The sequence below is a fragment of the Platalea leucorodia genome (genome assembly GCF_965183815.1).
Source record: "Platalea leucorodia genome assembly, chromosome: 1".
NCBI lineage: Eukaryota > Metazoa > Chordata > Aves > Pelecaniformes > Threskiornithidae > Platalea > Platalea leucorodia.
Genome location: NC_138823.1, coordinates 35,200,022 through 35,226,530, shown reverse-complemented (window position 1 = coordinate 35,226,530; position 26,509 = coordinate 35,200,022). Strand labels below are relative to the sequence as shown.

The 26,509-nt window shown below is 38.6% G+C and overlaps 1 protein-coding gene across 5 annotated transcripts in view; it reads right to left on the bottom strand.

The window, feature by feature from the left end:
• Positions 1–503: 503 nt before the first annotated feature.
• Positions 504–26,509, bottom strand: part of JPH1 (junctophilin 1) — a 91,938-nt gene continuing 65,932 nt past the window's right edge. Inside the window, exons 4-6 of one of the 5 annotated variants that reach the window (XM_082316805.1) lie at positions 12,403–13,067; positions 3,044–3,139; positions 504–2,937 (exon numbers count right to left, since the gene is read on the bottom strand). In XM_082316805.1, coding sequence (XP_082172931.1) covers positions 3,059–3,139; positions 12,403–13,067 — 746 coding nt within the window. In that variant the 3' untranslated portion in view covers positions 504–2,937; positions 3,044–3,058. Of the gene's footprint in view, positions 2,938–3,043; positions 3,140–4,064; positions 4,897–11,720; positions 13,068–26,509 lie in introns of those variants that run through there. The other 4 variants (XM_082316806.1, XM_082316807.1, XM_082316804.1 and 1 more) reach the window with 4 other exon arrangements.

Genomic DNA, 26,509 nt, shown 5'->3' with positions numbered 1-26,509 from the left:
GTTCGCGCCTTGTGTGCCTCCTGGCACTGAGAGAATTCAGATTCAGAATGGTGAATTTTCTCCGTGTAGAATACTGGCTCACAAACTGCATGTTAATTTTGAACCTATGAAGACCTTGAGAAGGAGGGAAGTCTAGAAAAGTTGTTGATTCACTTACAGGAACAGCTGTTAATGGACCAGTCACTCACTGATTAAAACAAGATTGATTAAACCATCCCTGTGGTGGGAGTATAATTTAAGATACTAAAAAAATCCTATATCAGAAGATAAAAGAAGACACACAAGGAAACTTGCTTTTTTTCTTTTTTTAAACTTTAACTTGTTTCCCAGAAATGTTTTGTTGAAAACAGTAACTCACAATAATTTCAAAGGGGCCAGGACTTCACCCGTTTTCCTACTTCGTTCCTCGTTTATTCAATTTGTTAGAAAAATTGTTTCTAGAGAGTGAACAAAGTAATTCATAAACAGGAAAAACTAGTCTGAAACTCTGTTAATAACCAACTTATTTTTATTAGAGCAAATACAGTTGTGAAAACTGTACATTGTACATTTTGGGTCAAGAATTATAAATAGAGAAACTCATAGATAAAGAGTTCATTCTTTGACAGCAAGAAACTTTAAATAGACAAAATGACATTATTAAGTACATTGGCAGGCTTCATTGTGCTGTCCAAAATGTAGTGTACAGTATAACAACCAATTATAAATAGCCTTTCATGTAAAATACAGCTGTGCACATTTTAGAAAAATACCAACAATTTGTTTGAGCTTTGTTTTAAAAAAGCTTATAAATCATACATATTTATAAATGGTACTAACATGCTTACTTAAATTTATAAACATTTTCATAAGTTTTGTTACCCATTATTTCCAGAGCATAAAGTATTTTAAATAAACATTTAATAGGAATTAAATATGTCAGTTATAAAATTACCTCTCCATGTAAGGAGACAGGGGGTGATTTCACTGTTGGATGGAACATTTTGTCCATAATGTCAAGGCTTACACAGTAACTTTTAAAATTTTGTTCTTATTTAAAAATTACTTTCCTAAATTTAAAACACAATTTATACTTTTTTAAAAAATAAATATACAAGTTTTATTTTCATTTGCTCTCTTTCTGCTTTCTTCTTTATCCACACTGGTCAAAACACAGGATTCTCAACATACTTCTGTAAAAAACACCATGGTGTTACTGCCCTGCTCAGAGCTGCTTCGCTGCACAATATTCAGTCCACACCTATGTTACTTTAATATGCTGCATCAAAAGATAGCTAATGTACTTTGTAAGAATGTTGCCCATTAAACCATGCAAACACTTAGAAAGTTTACAAACAGGTTCAAAAACTATATTGTATGAAAGATTTTCTAATAGAGATAAAATAAACCATAATACAAGCCCTTTGCTTTTTGTAGCTTTAAATTAAAGTATTTACTTGCCAAATGATCACACCACATATTTTCAGTAAATAAGCATGCTTTTGATTAATATAGGGTACAATAATTACAGTATAATGGCACATAAAAAGAAACATGATCACATCATTTGAACAAAGGGCTGTGAAACTACTTAAGACAAACTTTCCAAATGAAAAATTTTGAGGCTTTTTTAATGCTGAGGTAAAATTATAAATGGACTTTAAAGACACTGAAGGCATCAAATTGATAAACAATCACTTAACATTTCTAAACGCTCTACCTGAATGTATTCAACACAAATCTAGTATTTTAAAATTATGATAATTTATTATTAGCATTAGCTAGCTTAACTGTCATTGGCATTAATGTGCACTCAGACAAGACTTTATTTTAACCGCTGGCAAAATACCTCAGTGTTGAAACATAATAATTCAAATCACCAATTACCACAGCACCAGAATAACAAAAAAAAAAAAAAGGAAAAAAAACCCATCAACATGCAAATCCTGTATCTCGTCTTTCTTGGCTTATTCTGATATTCCACCTCCTGTTTAGAATGTGCTGAGATCAGCTTAAGATTCTTATTCTTTTATTATGAAAAGTTTTGCTTGCTATTGGCATAAGCATTTGAGCACTTTTAGGAAGATATCAACATCTTAGAATTTTGCAGTCATGGTATATTACTTACTAAACCTTAAAGCAAAACAGCTCTTCAGGTTTAGGAAAATGAATTTAAGAATTTTATCTTCGGATTAGAAAAAGATATTTCGTTTTCTGCTTCTGCTGCTAGGCAGAACCGGTAGCTTTCTCCAGGTTGGACTAGACACTATGTTATGGCTATACATCAAATTTCATAAACAACGAATGAACAGAATCATGCACAGGCAAATGAAATTCGATCTCCCAGAACACTGCAGGAGATGTTAAAAGCAGCAGGTAATGGAATAAGACTGGTGACTGATGCTGCTAACTATTTCTTCTAATGAGATAGGAGTGAACGCTGGAATCACTTCCACAGCAACAGAATCCTCTGACCACATTCCTCTGGCAGTCGTTTTCCCATCTCCCCACTAAAAACATCAGACGGTAAAATAGTAAGGCAGCTGTTAGCTTCCATCAACAAAAAGTGCAGCTCCGTACATTTCCAGTTTAGTCACACTCTGCTGGAACAGATGGAGAAGCCAACGCACTTCACTGGCGGGGCTGCTTCAGCAGATTATTTTGTTTGTTTTCCAACATGGCTGCTTGCTTCAGCTTTCAGAAGACCCCAAAGCCACGAGCCATCAGCAGAGAAACTGATCTGGGCCCCTGGCTGAATTTTCCAAGTTTCATCTCTCTTGCGTCCCATCCTAATTCCAAGCCTCCTTCCCTGTGTCTGAGTATGACAGGTGCCATTTAAAAGGCTGATGACACAACTGCAGAGAACTGTGGGCTAACACCACTAGTTGTCATGACTTCACTGAAGGGTCAAAACAGTTACATTATTAAATAACTATGTTGAATCACATTCAGGCATAGCTAAAATTAAAGTAGGGAACATTAAAAGTATGCAAAGAAATGAAATCTTTATCGTTTGAGGTGGGGTGGATATGGTGATTTTGTATGAAAACAAGACCTTTCTTACCTTTCCTAATTCCAATCAAGTTAGAAAATGGACAAAAAGAATGGCTAAACCAATATTCAACAGCATTACCAGGGCGATCATGACTGAGTTAGGGCCCTGAAAATAAAATAAAGATATCAGAATTAATGTAACCTTCCACACAGTGCACAGCAATGAATGTGACCTGACTTTATCATTTCTACCCGTTTTGACCTTGCCGTGAAAAATTACCTAAATATTAAAGATACGGACTCTGCTCCTGAAACATAGCCATTACTTGTCGTATCCAGGTGAGCTAAATATCATCTGTGTGAAAATGAGCTGGATAAATACAGGTGAGAGTATATTATTACACTGTTTTTAATCACGCTGATATTAAACCATCTGACAAATATGACTGCATAAACAAATGAAAACAAACCCATCAACACAAAACCAATATCAACTTGAAATAAAGCAAAACAAAGAATTTGAACTACTTTAGGAAAGCAGGAGCGCTGCTCTTCATCCTTACAGTAGGTTCCTTCTCTATTTCCAACCCATTTCAAAACAGACGTGACAATGTGTTTTATGAAAAGAATACCCTTTTTTTGATAACCAAAGGGAAAAAACCCCTTACCATTGCACTAACATACCTAGCAATGTTTCTGTTACAGATTAAAAAACAATTTTACACCTGCAAAATTAAACTTGTTTTGATCTACTCTGATGCTTATCTTACAGACCTATGTACTGAAGAAATGAAAAGTCAAAATACTCCCTCCCTTCCTAGGCAGAGCTAAACTTGGTTAGAAAACTTAATCATTACATAATTTTAGTCTTTCTGTGAAGCTAGAGAACAAAGTTTTTAATTCTTTTCAGCAATTTTGGATATTTTTTTTAAACAAGGATGCTTTCTAATGAGCAACTTGAAATAATGTCCTGCAGAGATGGAAATTCTCAATTCTTCTGTTCTCCTCTTAACATATTTGGTTTACTACAACATATCTTCACAGAGATTTGTATACGCTTATATTTTAAGGCTGCATATCTACTGTAAGTAGAAACAGAAAACCTCTTCACTCAGACAATGCTTTCCTAAATCACAAAAAAGCCCACCAAAAAATCTCTGCAGAAAACTATCTTCTGAGCTACAGAAGGATCACCGGCTTGCATAAGAAGGCATATATTTCATTAGAAATGACATAATTTTTTTCACTTTCCACATAAGGCATGCCTTGCATAAGTTCATTATGCTTCACGACAATGCTAACATTAGCTATGTAATTTCTGGAATGCTAAGGTGTAAGAACTTGCTATTATTAATTTGCTGCAGCAGTGTTACTGGGAAGCTATTGAACAGTACTTGTATCATTATTACATCACGTGTTCTCATCCTGAAACAGTCTCATTAAACACCTTCTACCAGAACATACCTTTACACTGTAGTTAAGATGGCAGGCCAGATGTGGACTGCTAAGTTCTTGAATAAGTCACAAAATATGTTATGTCAAGTACTCCTTAAATCTCTGGGGAGTCTAAACCCAATCAGCACCTCTATCCATAAAGGCGATAAAGTTCCCTTTGCACCTATTCAGAGGTACCTGTGTTCACATGCTGAGGAACTAGGTGTTCAAGTTCAAACAATGACTGAGACTATCAGGATTCTAGTTAAATGTTGCCATAGGGGTAATGGTATTGACAGCAACAGTCACATTTTGCTTAATGGCAAAATGTCTAAAATATTCACTAGGAAATTGAAGACCAGGCTTAAGGTCACCTCAGTCAAAGGGATTTTGAATAACAAGTTCCCACTTACCAGTGGTATGTTTTAACCATCGGGTCACAGCACAGAAGTGGAACCATGTTCCTTCCTTCTTACTGGAAGTGAGCCACTACGTGCCAAAGAATATGAGACACTCGGTGACAGAGAACAGGCATGAAAGGAAAGCATGACTCCAGATATGGTTACGTTTTTGACCACAGCACTGTAAGCAGCCTCACTGTAGTAGTATGTAACTCGAGGTTCATTTCTTCTTTCTCTTCTGGCACAGCCACAATCGTGCTAGCCTGGGTACTTCTATGCTTTTCTACTGTGACGGAAATCCAAGTTCCCATCAGGATTCCCACCAAATGCATTTGGCAATTGTGAGATTTATTCATGAAAACCATATTGAAAGACTTTGAGCAATAAAACATGTTTTACTTGAAACAACAGCTACTTTGAGAATCTCTCAGTTTTGCTGTCTTAGACTGTCAATGTCAACACTCTTAGAGTGAACCTTCCATTTAATGACTTCCTCTTTTGCAAAAAAAAAAAAAAATCCCAGAATCTCATGACAAACAAGAATAGTACATACATGCTAATGTTACATATCTCTCTACAGCAAGTGTGATTACGCTATTAATTTCCACTAAGATTTGGATTCAGCATCTTTCTCTCCGGTGCTGAGACACTGGAACAGGTTGCCCAGGGAAGTGGTGGATGCCCCATCACTGGAAGTATTCAAAGTCAGGTTGGACAGGACTTTGAGCAACCTGATCTAGTGAAAGATGTCCCTGCCCATGGCAGGGGGGATGGACTAGAGGATCTTTAAATGTCCCTTCCAACCCAAACCATTCTGTTGATTCTAATAGGGACTCCCTGTGTGATCAAAATCAGGTCAATAGTTCCTTTAGGGATCCCACCTAAAGATTTTAGAGTTATACTGCACCAGGAATTGCAAGGAACTGGGACGGATATCATTGCCTAATTCCATTAAAATTCATTGGGATTTGGCCGTCTAATGCTTTGCATATCTGAAAATAACATCCATGGAAATCAAGTTGATTGATTTACTACTACTGAAGAAAAATTGGGACCTATGGAGACTTCACAGGAGCCAGAAACTCATTGATTACCTGAAATATATCCTGAAACAGCATCCTGATAGCTGCAAGACAGTTTTTGGCTAAATGGCAAGTTGGGACGGCAGTTCAAAGAGCAACTCGGTATCTTTAGTGCTCAGTCTTACAGAATTAAGCTTGGTGGAGGGCAAGGGGACTTCTCTATTGATGTATCTGTCAGTCAGGTTAGGCATAACAATCACACCACAATAACATCAGATAAATTAGGCTAAAAACCCTGAGGCCTATGGTCTGAATCAAGAATTCTCATCTACAGAGACAGAAGAAAGTGACACCTTAAGAACTGGGTTGTTGATTTTATATGAAGATCAAAGAAAAATATGTTATCTGTTTATGATAATGAGTCTATGCTTTATACAAAGAAGTAAATCTCATCTTCTTTGGCCTGCTATGTGCATTTTGTTTCCTCTTCTGATAACTACATTTTCAGCCCAAAGCAGAATTCCTGATATACTAAAAAATCATCAAACAATATTTGTGAAGCACATGGTTATTATGCAATAAACTACTACCTGTTTTGTAGACACCTATGAAACGAGCATTTAATGCTTTAAGACAAATACCATAAATAAGACTTTAGTGTCCTGCAAGGGCTTAAAATAGCAAAAGCCAAAATTAGTCTGAAGAGTCCAAGAGTGACTAGAACAGGTGCACTACAGAAGCTGTAGTAGAAAAACTCCAGTCCTGCTTAAAAACTGCCCTTTCAGCTGCTAGTACGTCAGACAGTTAGGTAGTTAAAAATATAACCGTACGATTTGTTTTCATTTAGGGAGGGAAGAAAGTTATCTTCCTAAAATGTAGTGCCAGGAAGTATTAAGACTATTCTTGTAATCCCATTGCATTAGGAATGTCCATTAAATTTAGCATAAAGTTCTCACTCAGAGGTTTTTTTAGAATCAGGCTAATACTGATCTATTTTTCTAACATCATGGTAGTTATATCCCTTACTAACTGGATGTTAAGTGAACAAAGAGATGAGAGTAGAAGCACACTGGGTAACATTCAGCAAAACATAATGATGTTAGACACAGGTAAAAACTGGGCTAAACACTCTGTGTGGCTTAAAAATCTTTACCTACAAAATGAAAAAATAACAATATAGTAGAATACTTGTGCCTGGGCTTGTACCTGACCTAGGGCAACACATGGACACATATCAGGCAAATAAGATGTGTATTCCTGAACCTACACTACAATGGTATTTTTTGCAATTCAATCCTACTTTTTATGCAAATCCAAGACAATCTCAGATTAGCTCATATTCAAGCTGGGACAGCAGCATGCAAGCTGATACTGGGGCTAGAGGCTGCTAATGAGCAATTAGAAACATCAGTTAGTACTGGTTTGCGGTCAAGTGTCTCTGTGCACACTTCACACTGTGGTAAACATAAAGTAATTTGAAGGTGCCTAATTCTCAGTGAAAAAAAGGATGATTTGCCTCTCATTTATTAGGGTAAATGCCTGCAAACAGACAGCTATTTTGGAGCAGCTGACGAACTGTGACTTTGTCATTGTGTTTTATGCATGTTTTCACCTTGATAAAACTATGACTCTTTCTTATGAGCTCTGAAATTATTTTAAACTTTTATTTTTGAACTTTAGAAAATAAATACATAAACACATTTATATGTGTGGCATAAGAAGTATGCGCTGATATTTTTCAAGTATAATGCCAGAAATGGGGATATCTAGAGAATCAATACTGTTCCTATAACTAACTTATTGCACAGATGATATTCAATGACATTCTTAAGGATGTAACAGATTCGCAGAAAATATGAAACATGAATTTGATTACTAAAACAGCTGCTGCAGACTTTTCTGTAAATAAAGTTGGTTAAAGTTCCTAATCCAAATTAAAGTTGATGTTTCATTCAGATGTGATACATGGCTTTGATTTAGATACACGGAAGGAAGAACTGAAAATCTTGCATTCTGTATCTATGTTCTTAATGGGTTACCACTGGAAACTTAGAAAAAACACAGCACAATTTTATATAGCACTTTCGGATAATCTAAGGAAAGTGCTCAATAAATGTTATAGATTTATTTTTGCAGTACAAAACCATGTTTTCTCATTCTGTTTTCATGAGAGTGCAAGTTCTTTTCTCTTTATATTCCTTAACAAATATATTTTTAATCTTTTATGGAGGATCTAAGGCAGATATACTTTCAAACTACAACAAAATCATTTGTCAGGATGACTATGAAGCCATTGCAATTACTGACTAAAACAAATTAATTCCCCAATGCAGCCCCAGAATTCTCAAGTCTCTCAACATTCAGAAGTGCTTGGGATAAAGAGAAGTACACTAATCTGGCTTCTCCTCAGTAACTGTGCACCCTTAGGTTAGCCACTGCGTAACTCCAGCACACTACTGAGCTCAGTCCAGGAGCACTGCAGAACAGGCTACTGGTTTTCTGAAGTTGAAAGGTGATACTAAAAATTAAAAAGAAAAGTCTCCAGGCAATGTTAACAGTCATTCTGTACTAAGTCTCTCCCTCAGTTTGCAGGGCCAGTAGGCTACTCCTTTCTGCTTTAATTGTTTTAGCATTTTTACTCATTTCAGCATTTTAAAAAAATAAGTGTGTAGGAAATATATTCTATAAGGGCAAATTTATAGACACATACAGAAGACATCTTTGAAAAAAACACATACATCTACATATATCTTCAAATGCTGTTACATTAAAAATGAGTTCCTAAACTCTACCTTCCTTCCTTACTGAAATGCTGATAAGAAGAATAATGCAATTAGGGTGCTCCAAATGAAGCAGAGGGACAGTTCCCAGATGACCTGTAGTATCAGTAAACAAACAGTAGCTAATGTACAATATCTCATCACTTTTCCACCTTTCCTGATAACAGGCTATAGGTTCACGGTCCTTATCCTGATTATTCCAGAAGGTCAATAAACTGCTGTTTAGGTGCCCTACTTGGTTTCTTAAGGTGAAGACTCCCTCAGCTCCAAACCATTATTTGGTTTGGATGGAATGTAGGAAAAATAAGGACTATTTCTAGCCACTTATTTTCACCAGAGCTGAACAAAAAATTCCAATTCAGGCTAAAATTCTGTGCGTGCTCACTCAACATTTACAAGTCTGACAGCTTTGTGTTACCCTACATAGGAGTCATATCTGTGAGATTTGGAAGGGTAAAGGGCTAGTATCAGCTGTAATACAGATTTGCAGATTACAAAACCACTGTGAACATCTACTTTGATCCGCACAAAACAGAATATAAGCTTCCTGCTGAACTAGAGGATATCATCTTGGCAAAATGCTCATTATTGATCTATTCAGTGATGGCTCCAAAAACTCGGCATCTGAAAACTGATGTTACGTTTAATTAATATCATTAAAAGCAATTTAAAACAAGGCCTTTATCTAAATCTGTTCAGCTGTTGGATCTTCTTACACATTTGCCTCTTAGCTTGGGAAACTATTTTATAAAGTGTACTTACAGAAGGTGATTTAATGTGTCAGATTTTTTTGCCTTGAACCTTTCATTGTAAGATATGTTTTAATCATTCTTGCAGCTCTTTGTGGGACTTACCTTTAAGGGTTTTTTTCATTTTAAATCCCTGATTTATGGACACTGTATTTTATTGCAGAAGTAGTTGCACCAGTGCCAAAACCAGATAAAACAGACTCCCATGTACTCTTGCTTAATCTTTCCTGTTGATAAATCTAAGGATTATATTAACATCTCTGAACAACAGCAGCAGACTGGGAGCTCATGCTCATTTGCCTCTCTTGCTCCTGATCCATCAACCTTTTCCAGTTCCAATCCTGCATGTCCAGGCTCTATTAACTGTCTTTCAATATACAATCCTACATTTTGCTGTGCTGCACTTGGATAATTATATTTGCATCTTTCTTAGCAGGTGATTTGGATCAGCTTGCATTGGTGATCCATTGTCTTCATTATTTATCAGCTTCCTGGTCTCTCTGTCTTCTGTAAACTTCATGGGTAATATCTTTATGTCCTCTTCCATGTCAGTAATAAGAATGTTAATAAAATAGAGCAGCGGAATTAATCCAAGAATGACCTCACCAGAATAATACCAAATTACTGATGTTCTTCTAATCAGTTTTTGAGAACCATCAGTCAGTTATTTTAATGTGACATTTAGCCTTTGCATTACTCTGGCTTCCTTGCCAGAATAAATAACTGTGTAAAAGCAAATCAAGTGACCTTCTTGATTGAGGATATTGATTCCTCCATCACACCTGAAGATGTCAAACTTGTTTGACAAGATCTTTTACAATGCATGTTGGGTGCAAATTCTTACACCTCTTCATTTTTAAATTCTTTATTAATGAAGTATGGTGTCAACTATTCAACTGTTTTGCCTGAGATCTGTGCTAGGCTATCTGGATCTCATTAAATGGGTCATTCTGTTTATCCCATCAATAATGACACACTGGTTTTTTTCTACTGGAGTACCAAAAATGATTTGAAGAAACAATGCTTATAAAAAAGAAACATTATAAAAATTATCTAGACCTCTTCATTCACTAAAGATTAACTTCAGGATCTACAGCTAACATTTTCCTGAGTTTCTCTTGGCCCAGAAATAATTTTATCATCATCAGAGATTCTGAATTCGATAACCTGGCTTTTTCTTCTAACATGGAATAGAAATGCTATTAGTCATCTCTCCTTTTCTGCATAAGTATTGATATTTCTACTATTTCTAAATAATAATGAGATTCAGATTCACACTGATCTGAATGTATAGTTGTAAAACACCTTCTCCATTTCCTCGCAAAAAAGAAAGTAAAATTTTCCAAGTCACTGTAAAACACAAGCATTGTTAGAAGTATGCATTTTAAAACAGTTTATATTTTGACGCAAATTGCTCATTCTTAGAGCCTACAATCGACACAAAGAAGAAAATGAAAATGGGAGATTGTCTGAACTGGGTCAGCCCACAGGCCAGCATCCTGTCTCCAACAGTGGTCAAAAGCAGACCTTTGGGGAAGAGCGTGAGTGTAACTCCCAGTACTGCCCAATGATCCACTGAAGTACAATGAACATTAGTTGGGGGGGGAAACAAATATGTATATCCGCAAATATGTATCTACGCACACACAAAATGCACATATATATATACGTACACGCACTAATACACAAACTAACACACTTTTGTGTTTATCAATGCAATAGGGATTCATGTTTCAAAAGTCTGCCAGTATCTGGCTATCAACTGTCCCTTCCCTTCCTGAATGGAGTCAAATCCAGTTGGCGGCTGGTCATGAGTGTTGTGCTCCAGGGCTCAGTATTGGGGCTGGTCCTGTTCAACATCTTCACTGATGATCTGGCTCAGTATTGGGGCCCGTTCTGTTTCATATCTTTATCAATGATCTGGATGAGGGGATCGAGTGCACCCTCAGTTAAGTTTGCAGATGACACCAAGTTGGGTGGAAGTGTCGATCTGCTGGCGGGTAGGAAGGCCCTACAGAGGGACCTGGACAGGCTGGATCGATGGGCCAGGGCCAACTGCATGAGATTCAACAAGGCTCAGTGCCGGGTCCTGCACTTGGGTCACAACAACCCCATGCAACGCTACAGACTTGGGGAGGAGTGGCTACAGAGCTGCCTGGCGGAAAAGGACCTGGGGGTGTTGGTCGACAGCCGCCTGAACATGAGCCAGCAGTGTGCTCAGGTGGCCAAGAGGGCCAATGGCATCCTGGCTTGTATCAGGAATAGTGTGGCCAGCAGGACCAGGGAGGTGATAGTGCCCCTGTACTCGGCTCTGGTGAGGCGGCACCTCGAGTACTGTGTTCAGTTTTGGGCCCCTCACTACAAGAAGCCCATCGAGGTGCTGGAGCGTGTCCAGAGAAGGGCAACGAAGTTGGTGAAGGGTCTAGAGTACAAGTCTTCTGAGGAGTGGCTGAGGGAACTGGGGTTGTTCAGCCTGGAGAAGAGGAGGCTGAGGGGAGACCTTATTGCTCTCTACAACTACCTGAAAGGAGGCTGTAGCAAGGCGGGGGTCAGTCTCATCTCCCAAGTAACAAGTGATAGGAAGAGAGGAAACGGCCTCAAGCTGCACCAGGGGAAGTTTAGGTTGGATATTGGGAAAAACTTCTTCACTGGAAGGGTAGTCAGGCACTAGAACAGGCTGCCCAGGGAAGTGGTTGAGTATCTGTCCCTGGAGGTATTTAAAAGACGGGCAGATGTGGTGCTTGAGGACATGGTTTAGTGGTGGACTTGGCAGTGCTAGGTTAATGGTCGGACTTGATGATCTTAAGGGTCTTTTCCAACCTTAACGATTCTATCATTCTATGATTCCCAGTTTTCAAAAAGGGTAATATGAAGTACTGGAATATTTGTTCCTCACTCTAATCTAGTGTAGTGGGTTCTAGCTAGCAGACAGTACCCAGATGAAGATTTGAGAGAAGTGGCCTTTGCCTGTCTTTAGGTTGCAAAGCTCAGTGCTAGGAGGCAAAAGGGCAGTGAAAGTGAAAAGGTTTCTTGTAGTACTCACCGAATTGTTTTCTACTTCTTTTTCCACTGCTGAATGTGACTCATTATTAGCTGGGTTCTTTGGTGCAGCAAGTTCTGGTTTCTTAATTTTTGTGTCAGGTTTGTTTTCTTTGGCATCTGGCTTACCCCCAGATCTAGCAGGACTTGGCTTCTGTGAGGGTGGTATCCGTGCAAGTGTTGATGGTGATGGGTTGACATATTCATCATCTTCTTCCCTGAGCTCCTGCGGAAGCACTGTTGGATTCATTTTTACATAATAGCCATGGTAGTGATCATGCAGCTCCCCATTCTCTGTGCTGATGGGATTGTGATGGGCTGAAAACTTTGCTTGGTGTTTCACAGCTACTTCCTCCTTCATTGGTGCTTTTGAATATAAAGGCTTGTTAACTGTGGGTGTTATATTCTCAGTGGCTAAAAGCTTTTTTTCTTGACTGAGTCTTGCCCCAGAAGTGGAGCTTTGCCTTTTCAGTTGTTTTGAAGGAGAAGGCTCAGAAGAAAGAGGAGGACTATGCCTTGGACTTGCTTCTGGGGTTCGAGGGGGTGTAGTACCTTTTCGATAAAAGTGAGGTGACTCTTTGGGGGTAGGTGGTTTTTCCTGAACTTTTTCTTCAGCTTTTTCTTTCACCTCCATTCCTTCTTGAAATTTTTGTTTGATATAATCAGGGCCTGAAAAATAGTGTAATAGAAATATTACGATTAAAACAAAAGTAAGACTTCACATTGCATTGGGATGTCAGACTGGACTGCCTTGCTAAAATGCTGGCAGGGGTGGGTGTTACCAAAAATTCACTGACATCTGTAATGATTTACTCTAAATCACTCAGCACGTTGAAATTACTGTACTTTTTGGTAATTGTTGGGACTACTTACTGATTTGGTTCAGTCACTTTATGTCTTCAGCTTTGTAATGGGTCATAGGACATAAATTGTCTGAGGACATAAATGAAGTCTGAGGGACTGAAGACTGACTTATCTTACATATCTATCATTCTTTCTTTTTCTGAAAGGCATGTTTTGAGGCATGTTTTCCTTAATTACCCTAATCTATTTAACTTCTTCACGATCATAGTATCTGTTTGACATGGAAGTAGTTAACCATCAGAATGAGACGTCTCTTCTGCCCTTATAACCTACAGGAAATAGGGCTTGAATCACTTTTTTTCCCGTTGTGTGCATGTTAGCTTGTCTTATATATACATATATGTGCCTTGAACTCTCACACACTGGCTTTGTCTTCCTAATCCAATCACTTACCATATGAAGACCCAGGCTAACCACTCTAGTTGGTAACACAATTCTGCTTAGAAGCTAGGAAGACAAATTCTCTCACATTCACTAGGGAAATACTTACAGAGCAGCCAGTATGAAGAATATCCTCCCCCCACATCCTAGTTAAACGCCCATGAGCACATTCACCACTAGGACTCACTTATCAAGGTGCATTTCTATGCAGCTGTTTACATAAAGACAAGCTGGCTGAGATGCTTTGCTCCAGGTTTTGGTTGTCTGATTTAACAGTTCCATGCTAAGACTTGAGCAAACACTCTGTTGAACAGACAAAATTGCTGTAAATCTGTCTGTATTGCAGGCAGCTTTTTCTATTTTTCTTTCTAGAGGCCACATCCCAGCTTCCAGGATCAGGTCTCGTAAGAAGTCAGAGCCCTGTGAACGAAGAACTCCAACGATCTTTCTGTATGTTCAATAATGGCTTCTGCCAAATACATAGCAACTGTTTCTCCACTTCTATCTTTGCTAGCACCACTACTTTCCTTTGATTTTTTAATCTTCTATAAGTGAGGCTTATCTGTGTTTTATGTCATAAAGAAATTCTATGCCCAGAGAAGAATGTCTGCACACATTTTTCTGCTTTTGAATTTAAAGGAGGCTCTAGCTGTGTTAGGCAGATGAAGTGTTTTTACAGATGCCAGAAGCATATGCATCACTACACAGTGCTAAGATGAGAGGAAGGAAGAGCAGCATGAAGTTTTTGGAAGTTACTGAGTCATCTGGTAAGTAAGGATTGCTGAGAAGAAGAATTACTCGGCATGCAATGTCTTTTGAGCAGAAAAATCACAACGTTTTTGGCATCTCTGAAAACCAGGGGTGGAAATAAGGAGCTGTTGAGAAAGAAGGCTGGACATAGACAAGCCAGGATTTGTTCTCAAATGACATTTGAGGAGGAAGCTTTGAGGAGTAAAGCCTGCACAGAGGGAGAGGACTAGAGGCTTGGTTCTTATGGCTTTTTATAATCTTCTTGGTAAAAGGGAAAGGCAGCACAACACAAATTAAAAGGTGCCATATATAAAGTTACAGTTATGATCACCATTCACAAAATTCTTCGTCATGTAGGGGACTTCCTTCCGTCTTTGCTGAGATGCGTAAGGTAATGCTGAGGGTTTTAACATGCATAAACTTTGGTTTTCTTCTCTTTTCACATGGGATATAATTAGGGGTATAAAGAGAAAAGGATAGCTAAAAGAGCTCTGCCTAACCTTTAAGCCCAAGCCATGGAGCTGTCAAATTGCAATGCGTATTTATTATGGACATATCCACATTCACATTAGCTTGCTCCTTATGACTGCTGTGGTGAAAGCATCCCAACTGGAATATCATCTCTTCAGCCTTACAATGCTGCTCAAATGGTACCTGATCTGTTCCTCACCTATCTAGAAAAATCACATCCTGTGACAGCTCTCCACTGCCCAATATATGTAAAGATATGACTTTTACTAATATCTGACGGCACTTGATGGACTGAAGGCACTTTCATAAGGAACATATCTGGGCCTTAGAAATGTCACCCCTCTCCACTGTTTCCTACGATCAACTAAAAGGCTCCCAAGGCTGGCCAGAGGGTCTCTCTCTCCTCCCAAGTCCTCCAAACTGTGTTGGAATTTCTGAAACAAGAAGGGAGCCAGGTCTCGGCTGCCCATGTCTCCACGAGAAACTGGTAGAGTGAAAACCCCAAAACTTAAACCAAACCAAAAATATCATCTTTAACTGGAGCTTCCCAAATAAGTTAAGTGTCAACAGGCTAACAATGCCATATTTTTACTGGGTATTTGGCAATATTTGATGCTAAGTGACACTGAGCTCCACCAGAGAAAGCTGTAGCCATCTGCATCCAAGTAACATCTGAGGGTGTCTGACCAGACATTCAGCAATTGCCTTAGCATAACACAGCAGCCCTCCCTCCCACCCCCAGTACATCACATATGGCTATTAGAGACACATCCCTTGCCTCCAATCTCGCCAGGCAGGTCTTTCCAACACTCAAATTCTTGGCTGTATGCTGAAGTTAGCTTTGGAGATTGTCCAAGGACTTTTTTTACGTCTGTTCACTGTATTTAGTACAATCAGATTATGCACCTGTCTGAACCACTGCCTCCAAGCAGCAAGAACACAGTTCCCGCTCCCTTCTGAGGACTAAGAATACTTGTCAGGACTTACCTTGTCCCCTTCACTACAGGCATTATCTAACACTACAGACATGGGCAACAGTCCTTTTTCTTCAGCATAAGAGCACTCTACAGCACGAGTTTAAGGGATCCAGGGCCAAGGGAATCTGGAAAGGGAGTCACTAACATCTGATCCTATAAGATTTCTCAGCTGCTTGATCTTAATGAGGAAGAGAATAGGATTTGAGGGTGGGAAGAAGGTAAGGTGGGATTATCTGTCTAGGAAATAAACATGGAGTTCTGTTCCTCAGTTTGCAATGCAAGAAACCAGTATATATGTTCCTAGACATGATATGTCTGTCTCTTATGTGCCTAAGGAGAACCAGGTCTGGAAAGCAGAACCAAGAAATGTTTTCTAACCAAGTAAAGATAAGCTTTCTTTGTGGATGAATCCATGTGTTTTCTTATGGTGACATGCTGGCCCTGCTACTGTTGGTTCAAAATTGATGCACCTTTGCTAGCTGAAGGTCAGCCATGGGGCAGTTTTGGCTCACACAACTGTTGTGATGCCAGCAGCTGGATGGCACCATTAGAAGTGTGAGTTAATCACTATTTGGGGGGAATAGCCTCTGAAAGCCAAAGGCCTGTGTGGATGCGTGCGATGTATGCACATAGAGCCTCATACTGTCTGCTGGTCTGCTTGAACAGCATTTCACTGATGGCTGTGGGGTGAGGGAAACTTTGGTTTGGTTGCAGACACACTCACAGTTGTTCTAAAACTAGAATTTCTTGTGGAGTTCTTGTGTAACATGTCCTTCCTCCTGGAAGGGCTCCAAAAAGTGATGTGACAGCATGGCCAGCCCTGTAAATGAGAAGAGAAGGGTGCCCTGGTTCTGCCACAGCATTTTTAGAGAGGTGACAGCCACATGGTTTCCCCCATGGCCTAGTGAGGCATACATATTGGCAGGATGGGGCTGTTTCAGGATTGTGGCTCAAGCAGTGTCTGAAAATGTCCTCTTGCAAGACACTGTAAATGCAGCCACTGTTTCCCAAGAAGGCTAAGAAGAGACCTTGTGCCTTACCAGCTCAGGATGAAATCTGAAGCTCAAGAGGGATTGCAGAATCACTAGGATAGCAAGGAAAAAGGCATAGATACATATTTATATATACGAGCTTCAGGTCATACTCAATCCAGCCAGTTTAATGTATTTTGGCCTCTTTGCAAAAGAGAAAAGACGAAGATATGGGAAAAGGGTGGGACTGAATGAGGAGGAGCTCAGGAAGTGCCGAAGGCACTAGGATTCCTTACAGTAGGAATGGTGATCCTTTAAGGAGAAATTCTGAATACCATAGTCAATATGTATAACTGAGTAACCTGCCATAAATCTCATTTCCATAATTTAATGAGCTTTTGCCTCATTTTAGTATAATGATTTCTATATTCTCAAAATTATTAAGTTAATACTTCTTTTAACTGGCAAAAAGGACTTCTGCAGTAACACATCAACCAAATAAAAAATTCTGATGTTTGGCAGGACTGCAGGACAATGCATTTTCAAGTAATACAAGAACACTTCTGTAGTTTACTAGTATTATAAAGTAACAGATAGCTAGTAATTTACAGAATTAAAATACACTAGAATATTGAATTAAAAATAGTACTATGTAAACTAAAATATACTATATTCTAGTACATTTTAGTTCTGTATAGCATTATTTTCTTTAAGAGTTATCCACTGCATCCTTCGGCTGGGGCTGCATGGCTAGAAGGCGCGTCCCCTGGGTGGTGGATAGGGGATCCCTCTCTGGAGGGTGCACCGGATAAAATTGAAGAAGGTGCCGCGAACCAACGCAGCCTAAGGGAAGGCCACCCTGACAGAAAAACCACTGGCCCTCCAAGTCATGGGGGCTGGGCAGGAGGCCAACTACCTCCTCCCGGAAAAAAAAAAAAAAAAGTTACAGAAACGACGAGCATCAACTTTCAAAAAAAACCGAAATGGCGGGGATGGAGAAAATCAGTAATGAAGTGAGGAGGAGGAGATGGAACTGGATCGATCATGTCCTGAGGAAAAAAACAACAGAAGACTGCACGCAGCTGCAGACCGATCGAAGTGGAAGAACGATGTTCGCGCCTTGTGTGCCTCCTGGCACTGAGAGAATTCAGATTCAGATATCCACTGCATCGTACTCTTTTGCAACTTTCCATGTACTCCTGTATGACCTTGGACACATTACAACATCTTACTTGGTCCACATGTAAAAAGAAAGTATGCAGTGGACACTCAGGTTTAAAAGCTTTTCCCTGAACCAAAATTAAGACAGGAAATTCTGTTGATATCAACAAAAAATTTCCACACAAAACATTTTCACAGTGCAAGATGAATTCCTTCTTAGAGGGAATGTTGTGAGAAACTCCACTAGGACTCCACTAGAAACTCTGCTCTTTGGGAACAGCAAAAAAAGTTTTGGGAGTGTAGGTTTCTCTGAGTTAAGCTTGAGACACCATGCAATACAGATGAGAGCCTCTCACCATACTGTGACAGAAGATGCCTACTCCTGCAGCCCTGGACTTGTACGTGACTGAAATAGGTTCCTGTAAGACCCTATAGGTAAGCACAGGCTATAGGACTCTACCAGCCTTGTTACCTGGGTGTCTCTGGTCCCCAGGGTGGTTGGCTGCCGCACAAGAAGTGAGGATCCTCCTTCCCCTTCTCCCCCTCCAATTTGTGAAGGCCCGGCCACAACCTTTAGATCAGTTAAAAGTCATTTGGATGGAAGGTGCTGTAATTATATACCCTGTGCAAAAATGCTAATTTGGGAATTACCTGGCATTACCAATGAGACTAGGCTTAATTAGGTCATCATAACTTGCAAAACTATATTTAAAAACTAGAGGTTGATGTGTTCTTTATTGTAGAGACAGATTTTGTTCTTCAGACATGTCCTCTCTATCTGTTTTTCAGAGGAAAATGAAAAACATGGCAAAACCACCTTCTTAACATATGGAAATAGCATTTAGGCACTTACTCTGTGCAATTTACAGTAAAAAAGGGAAAAAAAAAGAGACAGCTTGTGCTTAAGAAAAAAACCCCAACTTTATCAATAATTTTAAAAACATCTTATAATTTCTTCATGATACTTCTTCCACTCTTTTGTCCCCACAGCCTTACTATTCTTACAATTCAGGAAAAACAAGCATTTCATATTACAATTTTATTAGTCTTTTGAAAGCAAAAAAAGATTGCAATGCCACTAATGCAGGCTCTAGAATATAATATTTACAGATTATAATATTTTATAGAATCATAGAATCATTTGGTTGGAAAAGACCAAGGTCATCAAGTCCAACCGTTAACCTAGCACTGCCAAGTCTAGCACTAAACCATGCCTCTAAGCACCATATCTACACATCTTTTAAATACCTCGGGCCTGACTACCCTTTCAGTGAAGAAAGTAAATTTAAAGTTTAAAAAAACAGATTTAAAGTACTGTTGATGCTGAGATGATGTGATTCAATTTCAAGCTATATTAGAAGTAATTATTAGGTAAATATGCGCATATTTCTGCTTTTTAAACTAGAGTACACATTATGTAATGTAACCTAACTATCTCTAGTGCTACATAAGGAGTTGACAAATATATAGTGCTATATAAAGAGTAACCCAGGTAACAAATGACATTATAATTTCATGATTACAAGAAAATTTATGTTGCACTTACAGATAAATTCCACCCATGAAGCAGATACTTCACTCCCTAATTTTGTTTACACATATGCATTGTTAGCTGAAAGACTCTCAATCTGCACTGCAAGGTTTACCAATTGTCTGTGGGGTAATGGTGACACGATCAAAGCTATTTGCTCAATCAGGACACTGCAGTCTATATGCAAACTTCCCAAGATTAGAGGCCCCTTTTTACTAAACTACGGAACACTTCTATGAAAAAGAGAGAATTCCTGCTCTGAAGAGTTCACAATCTATAAGTAAAATACAAAAGATAGCAAAAAGGTTACACCAATAGCCCATTTTACAAATGGGGGAGCTAAACCAAAGGGAAATCATGACCCAAAGCGCATGCTTCATCTGAATAATCTCTCTGAATTCAGTGGTCAGTCGTCTATAAAGCATTGTCATGCTCAAAGGTTTGCTAAATCTTTGGTAAAGTGATAGCCTGAAGTTGCACGCGAAGCCTTTGTCAAAACTAGGAATGGAGTGCAAGTCTTCTGAGTAATCAAAAGCCAACACAGCACTTTGGCCGTAAGTTTGTCACATATCTTCATAAATGTCATCTTCCTGGAGAAGCTGAGAACTGCCTACTGAATCGGAATTCAAAGATTGGGAGAAGGAAATGGTAAACGATGAGTAAGTTTCTTACTGCACATTATATTCTAGTACAAATCCAGGGCGTGATATTGTTGAAGCAAAAGATGAAGTTTTCTGTGTTTAAATGCACTGTACTAAACAAGGAAAATATATAGTTTGGTGTTGGTACTACAGGTTCCTATATACTGTTCGAGAAATAAGCCAGTGAAAACCATCTGGTTTGTTATCTTCTGATATGATCAATGGTTTTCTAAAGTATCACTGTTGGCAACAATGTCTATGCTCTCACAATAAGATTTATTTGCTACTCTGATGAACATTAATAAAACTTGGAAAGCCTGGTGACCCATTAAAGGATCAATTAATATAGGACCTTTTTTCCTGCAAGCATCCAAAATGCTCTTACGTTGGGATTTTTCAGGGTAGGACATCTATTTTATAATAATTCCTCAGCGTTCAGGATGGCAACTATAGGTAAAGGAAATAAAAATCACTGTTAATCAGTCTGCTAAAAGAAGTGATTTGATGAGTCATTACGAAACTGCAAATAACTATATTCAGTAAATTTTAGAAAGACAGGGTTTTTTATTATTGCTTCATTGTGGAGATGTGTGTGGGGGGGAGAACTATAATTAATGTCATTAGTACTTCCTCTGTTTTATTCTTATTTTTCTGAAGGCTATACTCATAACAGGGAAAAAAAAAGCTTTTAACTGCTAGGCTGCTGGCTGGAATTCAGCCCAAATGAACGGAGGGCTGTGCAATGTCATGTGTAAAATGTGTTGATGAACTCAGTGGAGCAGAGATATGGTTATGGTTTTAGTAATGGTTGGCAGCCCTGTCTGCCATCTTGGCAGACTGAACGGGCACTGAATGGGGCTGGAAATTAAGAGGTGAGGATTATAGCCATAGAAAAATTGATGGATATAACACAAGGGGCTTAAAGAGGCATAGGGCTCTGAGAAATCATTTCTGCCTGACTTAGATATGGTAGTTTAAGAGGTTATCACGCCAGATGTCTGCAGTATCCTTCTGATGGATGTACTGCCCCAGCAATAGGACATGGAATGGTGCAGCTGCTTCATGGTTGGGTCAATATGCAGCAAGGTATGTAAGATTTCTGGTCCTCAGACAGTAAGTGGGCACCTGACTTCATTGCCAAGTTGGAGGCGGGATTTCCCTAGAAAGAAATGCCCTACTCCTAGTGATGCATATATTTAATAATTCCTTAATTCAAAATGACATACGTAGGCCCTGTTGCCCTGTTTTGGCTGCATCTAAAGTTCGTTATGCCAGCTGGAATAATGGCTCTCCTTAACTGTACTTGAGAACGCTTTATGGAAAAAAAATCACACACTTGCTGAAGTTTAAAAATAAAACATGTCACAAAAGAGAAAGAAGAATTGAAATGGAAGGGATTGTTGACACTATCTGGTGAGATTTAGAAGAAATCCAAGTCTGGATGCCTGCTTTAACTTTTAGCCTCTGATGGCAACTGCATTTTGGTGAGGTACGATCGACATTTTAAATGCTAGTAAACAGCTTCCCTAGCAAGAGGCAAATCAAAGTTCTTGCCTGGATTAATTTTTAAATTCCATTTGGCTGCCTTATAATACTTGCTTTTTTCTTCTGGACTTACTACCACCAGCACGGAAGTACCATGGCTCTACGAAAGTGAACTACAAGGTAAACAAGAGGGAGAAGACTGCATGTTTTGCATAATCCAAAAATACTCTAAATATATTTACCCTTTGGGATGCTTTGTGATCTTTCTTAGTTCACTCTCACTCCCAACTCCTCATTTCCTCCTCACGCTCCCTTGAAAATACCTTCCCTTCACTGAAATTTTCTCCAGCTTAGACTTCTAGGGCTTCTCAATCTGTTGTTAGCTTTGCCGCTTCCTTAAGCACTACTCCTGGTAGCCTTTCTTCTCCTGTTGCACTGGAGGCAACAGAAACTAGCATGTGTCAACAGTTACTCACTCACTAGATCCATGAATGTCACGGAGAATGATGCCTACGTGTATTTATTTTATGGAACTGTTGTGATTTGATCTGGCAGCCTGCTGTCCTTCAAACCATGTACTACTGACATGACCTAAAAATATAACACAAAGATTGCACATAATGTGATATTATACTATCTCCACAACCTGACAAAGCCACATCATCATTCAGCGATGTAAAAAGTTAGAATACACAAATATTCCACATAGGACTAACTTTAAAAGGTAGCATCACTGAATATAAGCAGGTTTTAATGCAGCCTTAAATGCAACCTTCCCTTCTTGCTAAGTAAAGATAAGCACCTACAACAGGTAATCACCAGTACAAATTGCTTATTAAGTGCAGAAGAACCCCAAACATACGAATTCTTGTGTATGAAGGTTGCCCTCTCAACTACTTTATCTATCTCTGCTCAGGAAGCAGTTTTGTGCAGCATCATAAACAACTTCCAGGTAGTTTTGCTAGAATACCTATCTACCATCTTTAAAATATCTGCCAGTACTTTATTTTCCTGGTTTTGACACCAATGAAAATGATGAGGCCTACTGAAAACCCACATCAAACACTTCCTGTAATGGAGTAGACAAAGATCAAGAGTGCTGAGTTAGTTATTTACTAGCCACACATACAGTGGCAAGCATACACTTTGGCCAAAACCAAGGCTAGTTTTTATGCCTCGATGTTTACTCTGCTCTGATGCTTACACAGCACAAGAGAGCTATTGGTGTGGCCTGTGAACTGCCTACTTTACTGCTAGTCTCTCTGCATTTCACATAGGTATTTGTTGAAAAGTATATGGCATTATGTTATCTCACAGCACTGCAAGAAACCTCTTGAAAATATTAAAATGTCTACTCAAGCACATGAATTTGAGATGCTAATAACAGCAATGACAACAAAAAAGGAAATGGACTTCCACCGAACGATCCAAATCATATGCAACATCACAAACGTGTGAGTCTAGCAGCAGGATGACAAAACAGGGATGTTAGTGCAATTCCTATCTGTACGAAAACAGACTGCCTCTTCTCTCCCTTCCTATCAGTTCCTCCAGATCTGAAATTAATTTGAGTCATCCTACCATTAACACACCTGAATATAATACATAAACAGTATTTTTGTATTTTTCATTTTTTGTATTCTCCAATAAATAATTAAAAAATAATTAAGGATAAAAGAATCCCTAAAAGTAAGATTTTTTTTCCTCAAAAGGTTTCTACATGCATTGTTATAGAGTAGACATATACACACTGAAAGATCTGAAGGCAGGAAAGAACAGACTAATGAATCTCAAAAACTGCCTGCAGTCAGCACTAAGTAAGAAGAATGTATTTATTCTGACTGTAAATCCAACCTCTGCTCCATTTCTGTGCCTGCTTTAGTAGGTGACTAAAGTAGCCATGACATTTGCAAAACAGGGTACAAAATTCATAATTGTATCTGCATAGTAGATTACAGAGTGTAGGCCCTTATACTTTTGGATTCATTACCATCAGAAAAATGTAAAAGATTTACCCTACCTGATAGATGGCACTATGAGTGCTGTGCAGCTCTCTCTAACACCTCACTGAGACATCAGCTTATGGACACAGAAATTGCTCATTACCAGCAACCTTAATTATCGCTTGCTTTACTTACCCTAACTCTCTGTTGATGAATACTGACAGAACTTCAAAAAATATTTGCAAGATTATATGGTGTTGCATATGGCTCCTGTATATAGGACAGGCTTCATTTTTCCAGGCTAGATAATATACACACATTGTATTTAATGTGAATGCTCCCAGCTAAATAACACACGTACTATAATCTACTTGAACGCTTCTGAGCCTGCAGGCTGTTTAATATGAGATAACTGAGAAGGTAAGCTTTTAGCTTTTTCACAGAAAATCTAAAGCCTACTTTACTTCAGCTGAGCTGCACTGGGGCATGAGGGAGACTGAAGCCTAGCGTCAGTGGATGTTTTACTGCTATTATTAAGAACAGTACATGCACCTCTGATCATGGGAACATTTTTCTGAAAACTAGAAAAAAATCCACTGGAAAATTTAGTAAATCATAACTGCAGCAGTAATGTTCATTAGGCTCCTTTCTATCTAGCGTAAAGGATGGGCAGAAGTTGAAGGCTATAATTCTGTTCTCATCACAACTGCATATTCTCTGAAAAGATGAATTGTATATATATATATAAAGAGACTATTAATGTGGCATAATAGCTGCCAGTAGAATCCCAGTAGAGTCCATGCTTCTTTACATTTCTCCCAGCACGTCCACATCTTTCTGATATGACAATGTCTAAAGTTATACATAATATTTCAGATTCAGTGTCACTGGGATCATGCAGAGAAGGGACCATTACCCTTCTTCTCCATGACGTGCTTCTTCTGCATATACAGCCTGGAAGAGTATTAGCTGCCTCTCCTGCCGTATCACATTTCAAGTGCATGGCTATCATCCTGCTCCGTGGGAGTTTGGCAGCTGACCTCACCAGGAGCAGGGTCACATCTCATCTCCAACTGGCTAAGTCTGTCAGCCCTTAAGGACTTCTCGTAGCACTTCTGAGGAGCAAGTCCCTGTCTTCAGTTTAAATACTAGGTCTGATAATTCTGCGAACTAGCTTGCATTTGGTGAGTGATCACTGCCATAAATGGCAGCACTCACTTTCAGCTACATGTGGAATGTCACTAACAACTTTGTTTTTCTCTGTTGCAGCTTGTAACATACCACTTCACTATTACCTGCTGATTTAAAGATGCTGTTCACCATATCATACAAATATGCAACATAGCACCCATATTTGGCTAGTCATTAGTGAAGACTCAGATGAGATGACTGACAAATTGCTCGTCATTTTATTAGGCTTCTCTCTCCCTGCCATTTTTCACTTCCATTTGCCTTTTTTTCTGCTCATCAACAACCTCCAGTATTCCTATTGGAATCAGACAGAAAAACACGCATTTGATTCTCCTTTTGAAAACATTATAGATTAGTAAGTGTCATGTCTTGTGTTTTGGCTAAACAGGAAAATACACTATATTTGATGAAGTTCAGGATCAAAACTTAAACTAGTTTGGCAGTCACGCTTTACATTAAAACCAGGATACTTTTGGCTCTTAATATTTATTGTTCATTGTTCTCTTAGTATATTCTCTCCTCTTGCATTGCGGTCATGGGTTTGCCTTTCTATTCCACATCAAAACTCTTAACATAAGCACCCCAGTTCCCAGTGGGAGACTGGTAATAGACTGTCAAAGTTGTATCAGATACATTGGCTCTTGAGTCACATACAAGTATGGAGGAAGCAGCAGTTTTTTCTTCCTTGCATTTGATTGTCTTTTCAGAATTTGATTATCATATACTGAGAACAATTTTAAACAAAATTTCTTACACAAACCAACCTTCAAGTTCCTGGTGCATCTGTCCACATATGCAGGTTTACATAGATATTAGAAATTACTGAAATTGTAGTAGTTGCTCTGCTAATACAGACCAAACAGCTTCAGAATAAAACTGCAACCACTTCCACAAGCAACTTGAAACAACCACAAAATGACATGATTTAGAGATTTTAGGAGGAGGAGAAAAATATCATTCATAGCTGTCAGATGCTTTTCAATACAATGGCATTGCTCTTCAGTAAATTTAATAACTGAGTGAAATTTTTGCCAAAGCCCTCTAACTTTTGGCTCTTTTAAAACCCTTATTTATCAAAGAAACAGTGCATGCACTGTTTTTCTCTGAACACCTTTCCACTCCTCCACTAAAAAAATAAAGCAGACCCTAGGATATGCACCCAGGGCTTGAGCTCTAGATGTCAGCACTTCTTATGCCTGTGGAATATGTGCCAATAAGGCTCAGTACTGGGAAGACATGAAATATATGTATGTCACCAGACAATCAAAATTACATTTGAATGATTTAGATGGGCAAAGTAACATGGAAATAACTAGACAGTTTCAGAGTCTACCAATTCTAGTCACAGATTTAGATATGCATTACTGCCTTTACTTAAACTTTAGAAATTTCAAAGGGGTTCATCATTATATGATAACATTAGAGTTAATTTTTTAGAAGTTTCCTTTATCCCCTTGTGTTTATAGAAAAACCACTTGAAATTATGAACTTGAAAAATGCAAAAGCAGGAGTAAAATAAAGGGACTCAAAATTTACTGCTTTTAAAATATATGGGTTTATGGGTTTTCTTGGAGGGTAGAGGGTTAATCCAGTATTTTTCAATATTCAGAGACAGTATTCATTAAGCTGCATCGCACATCCGGCAAAATTAATTTCTTGTATCTAGCAATGGAATCAATTAAGAAGCTTAAGAGTCTGAAGTGGGCTAACAGAACTGACTGCTGCACTGCAAATGCCAGAACTAC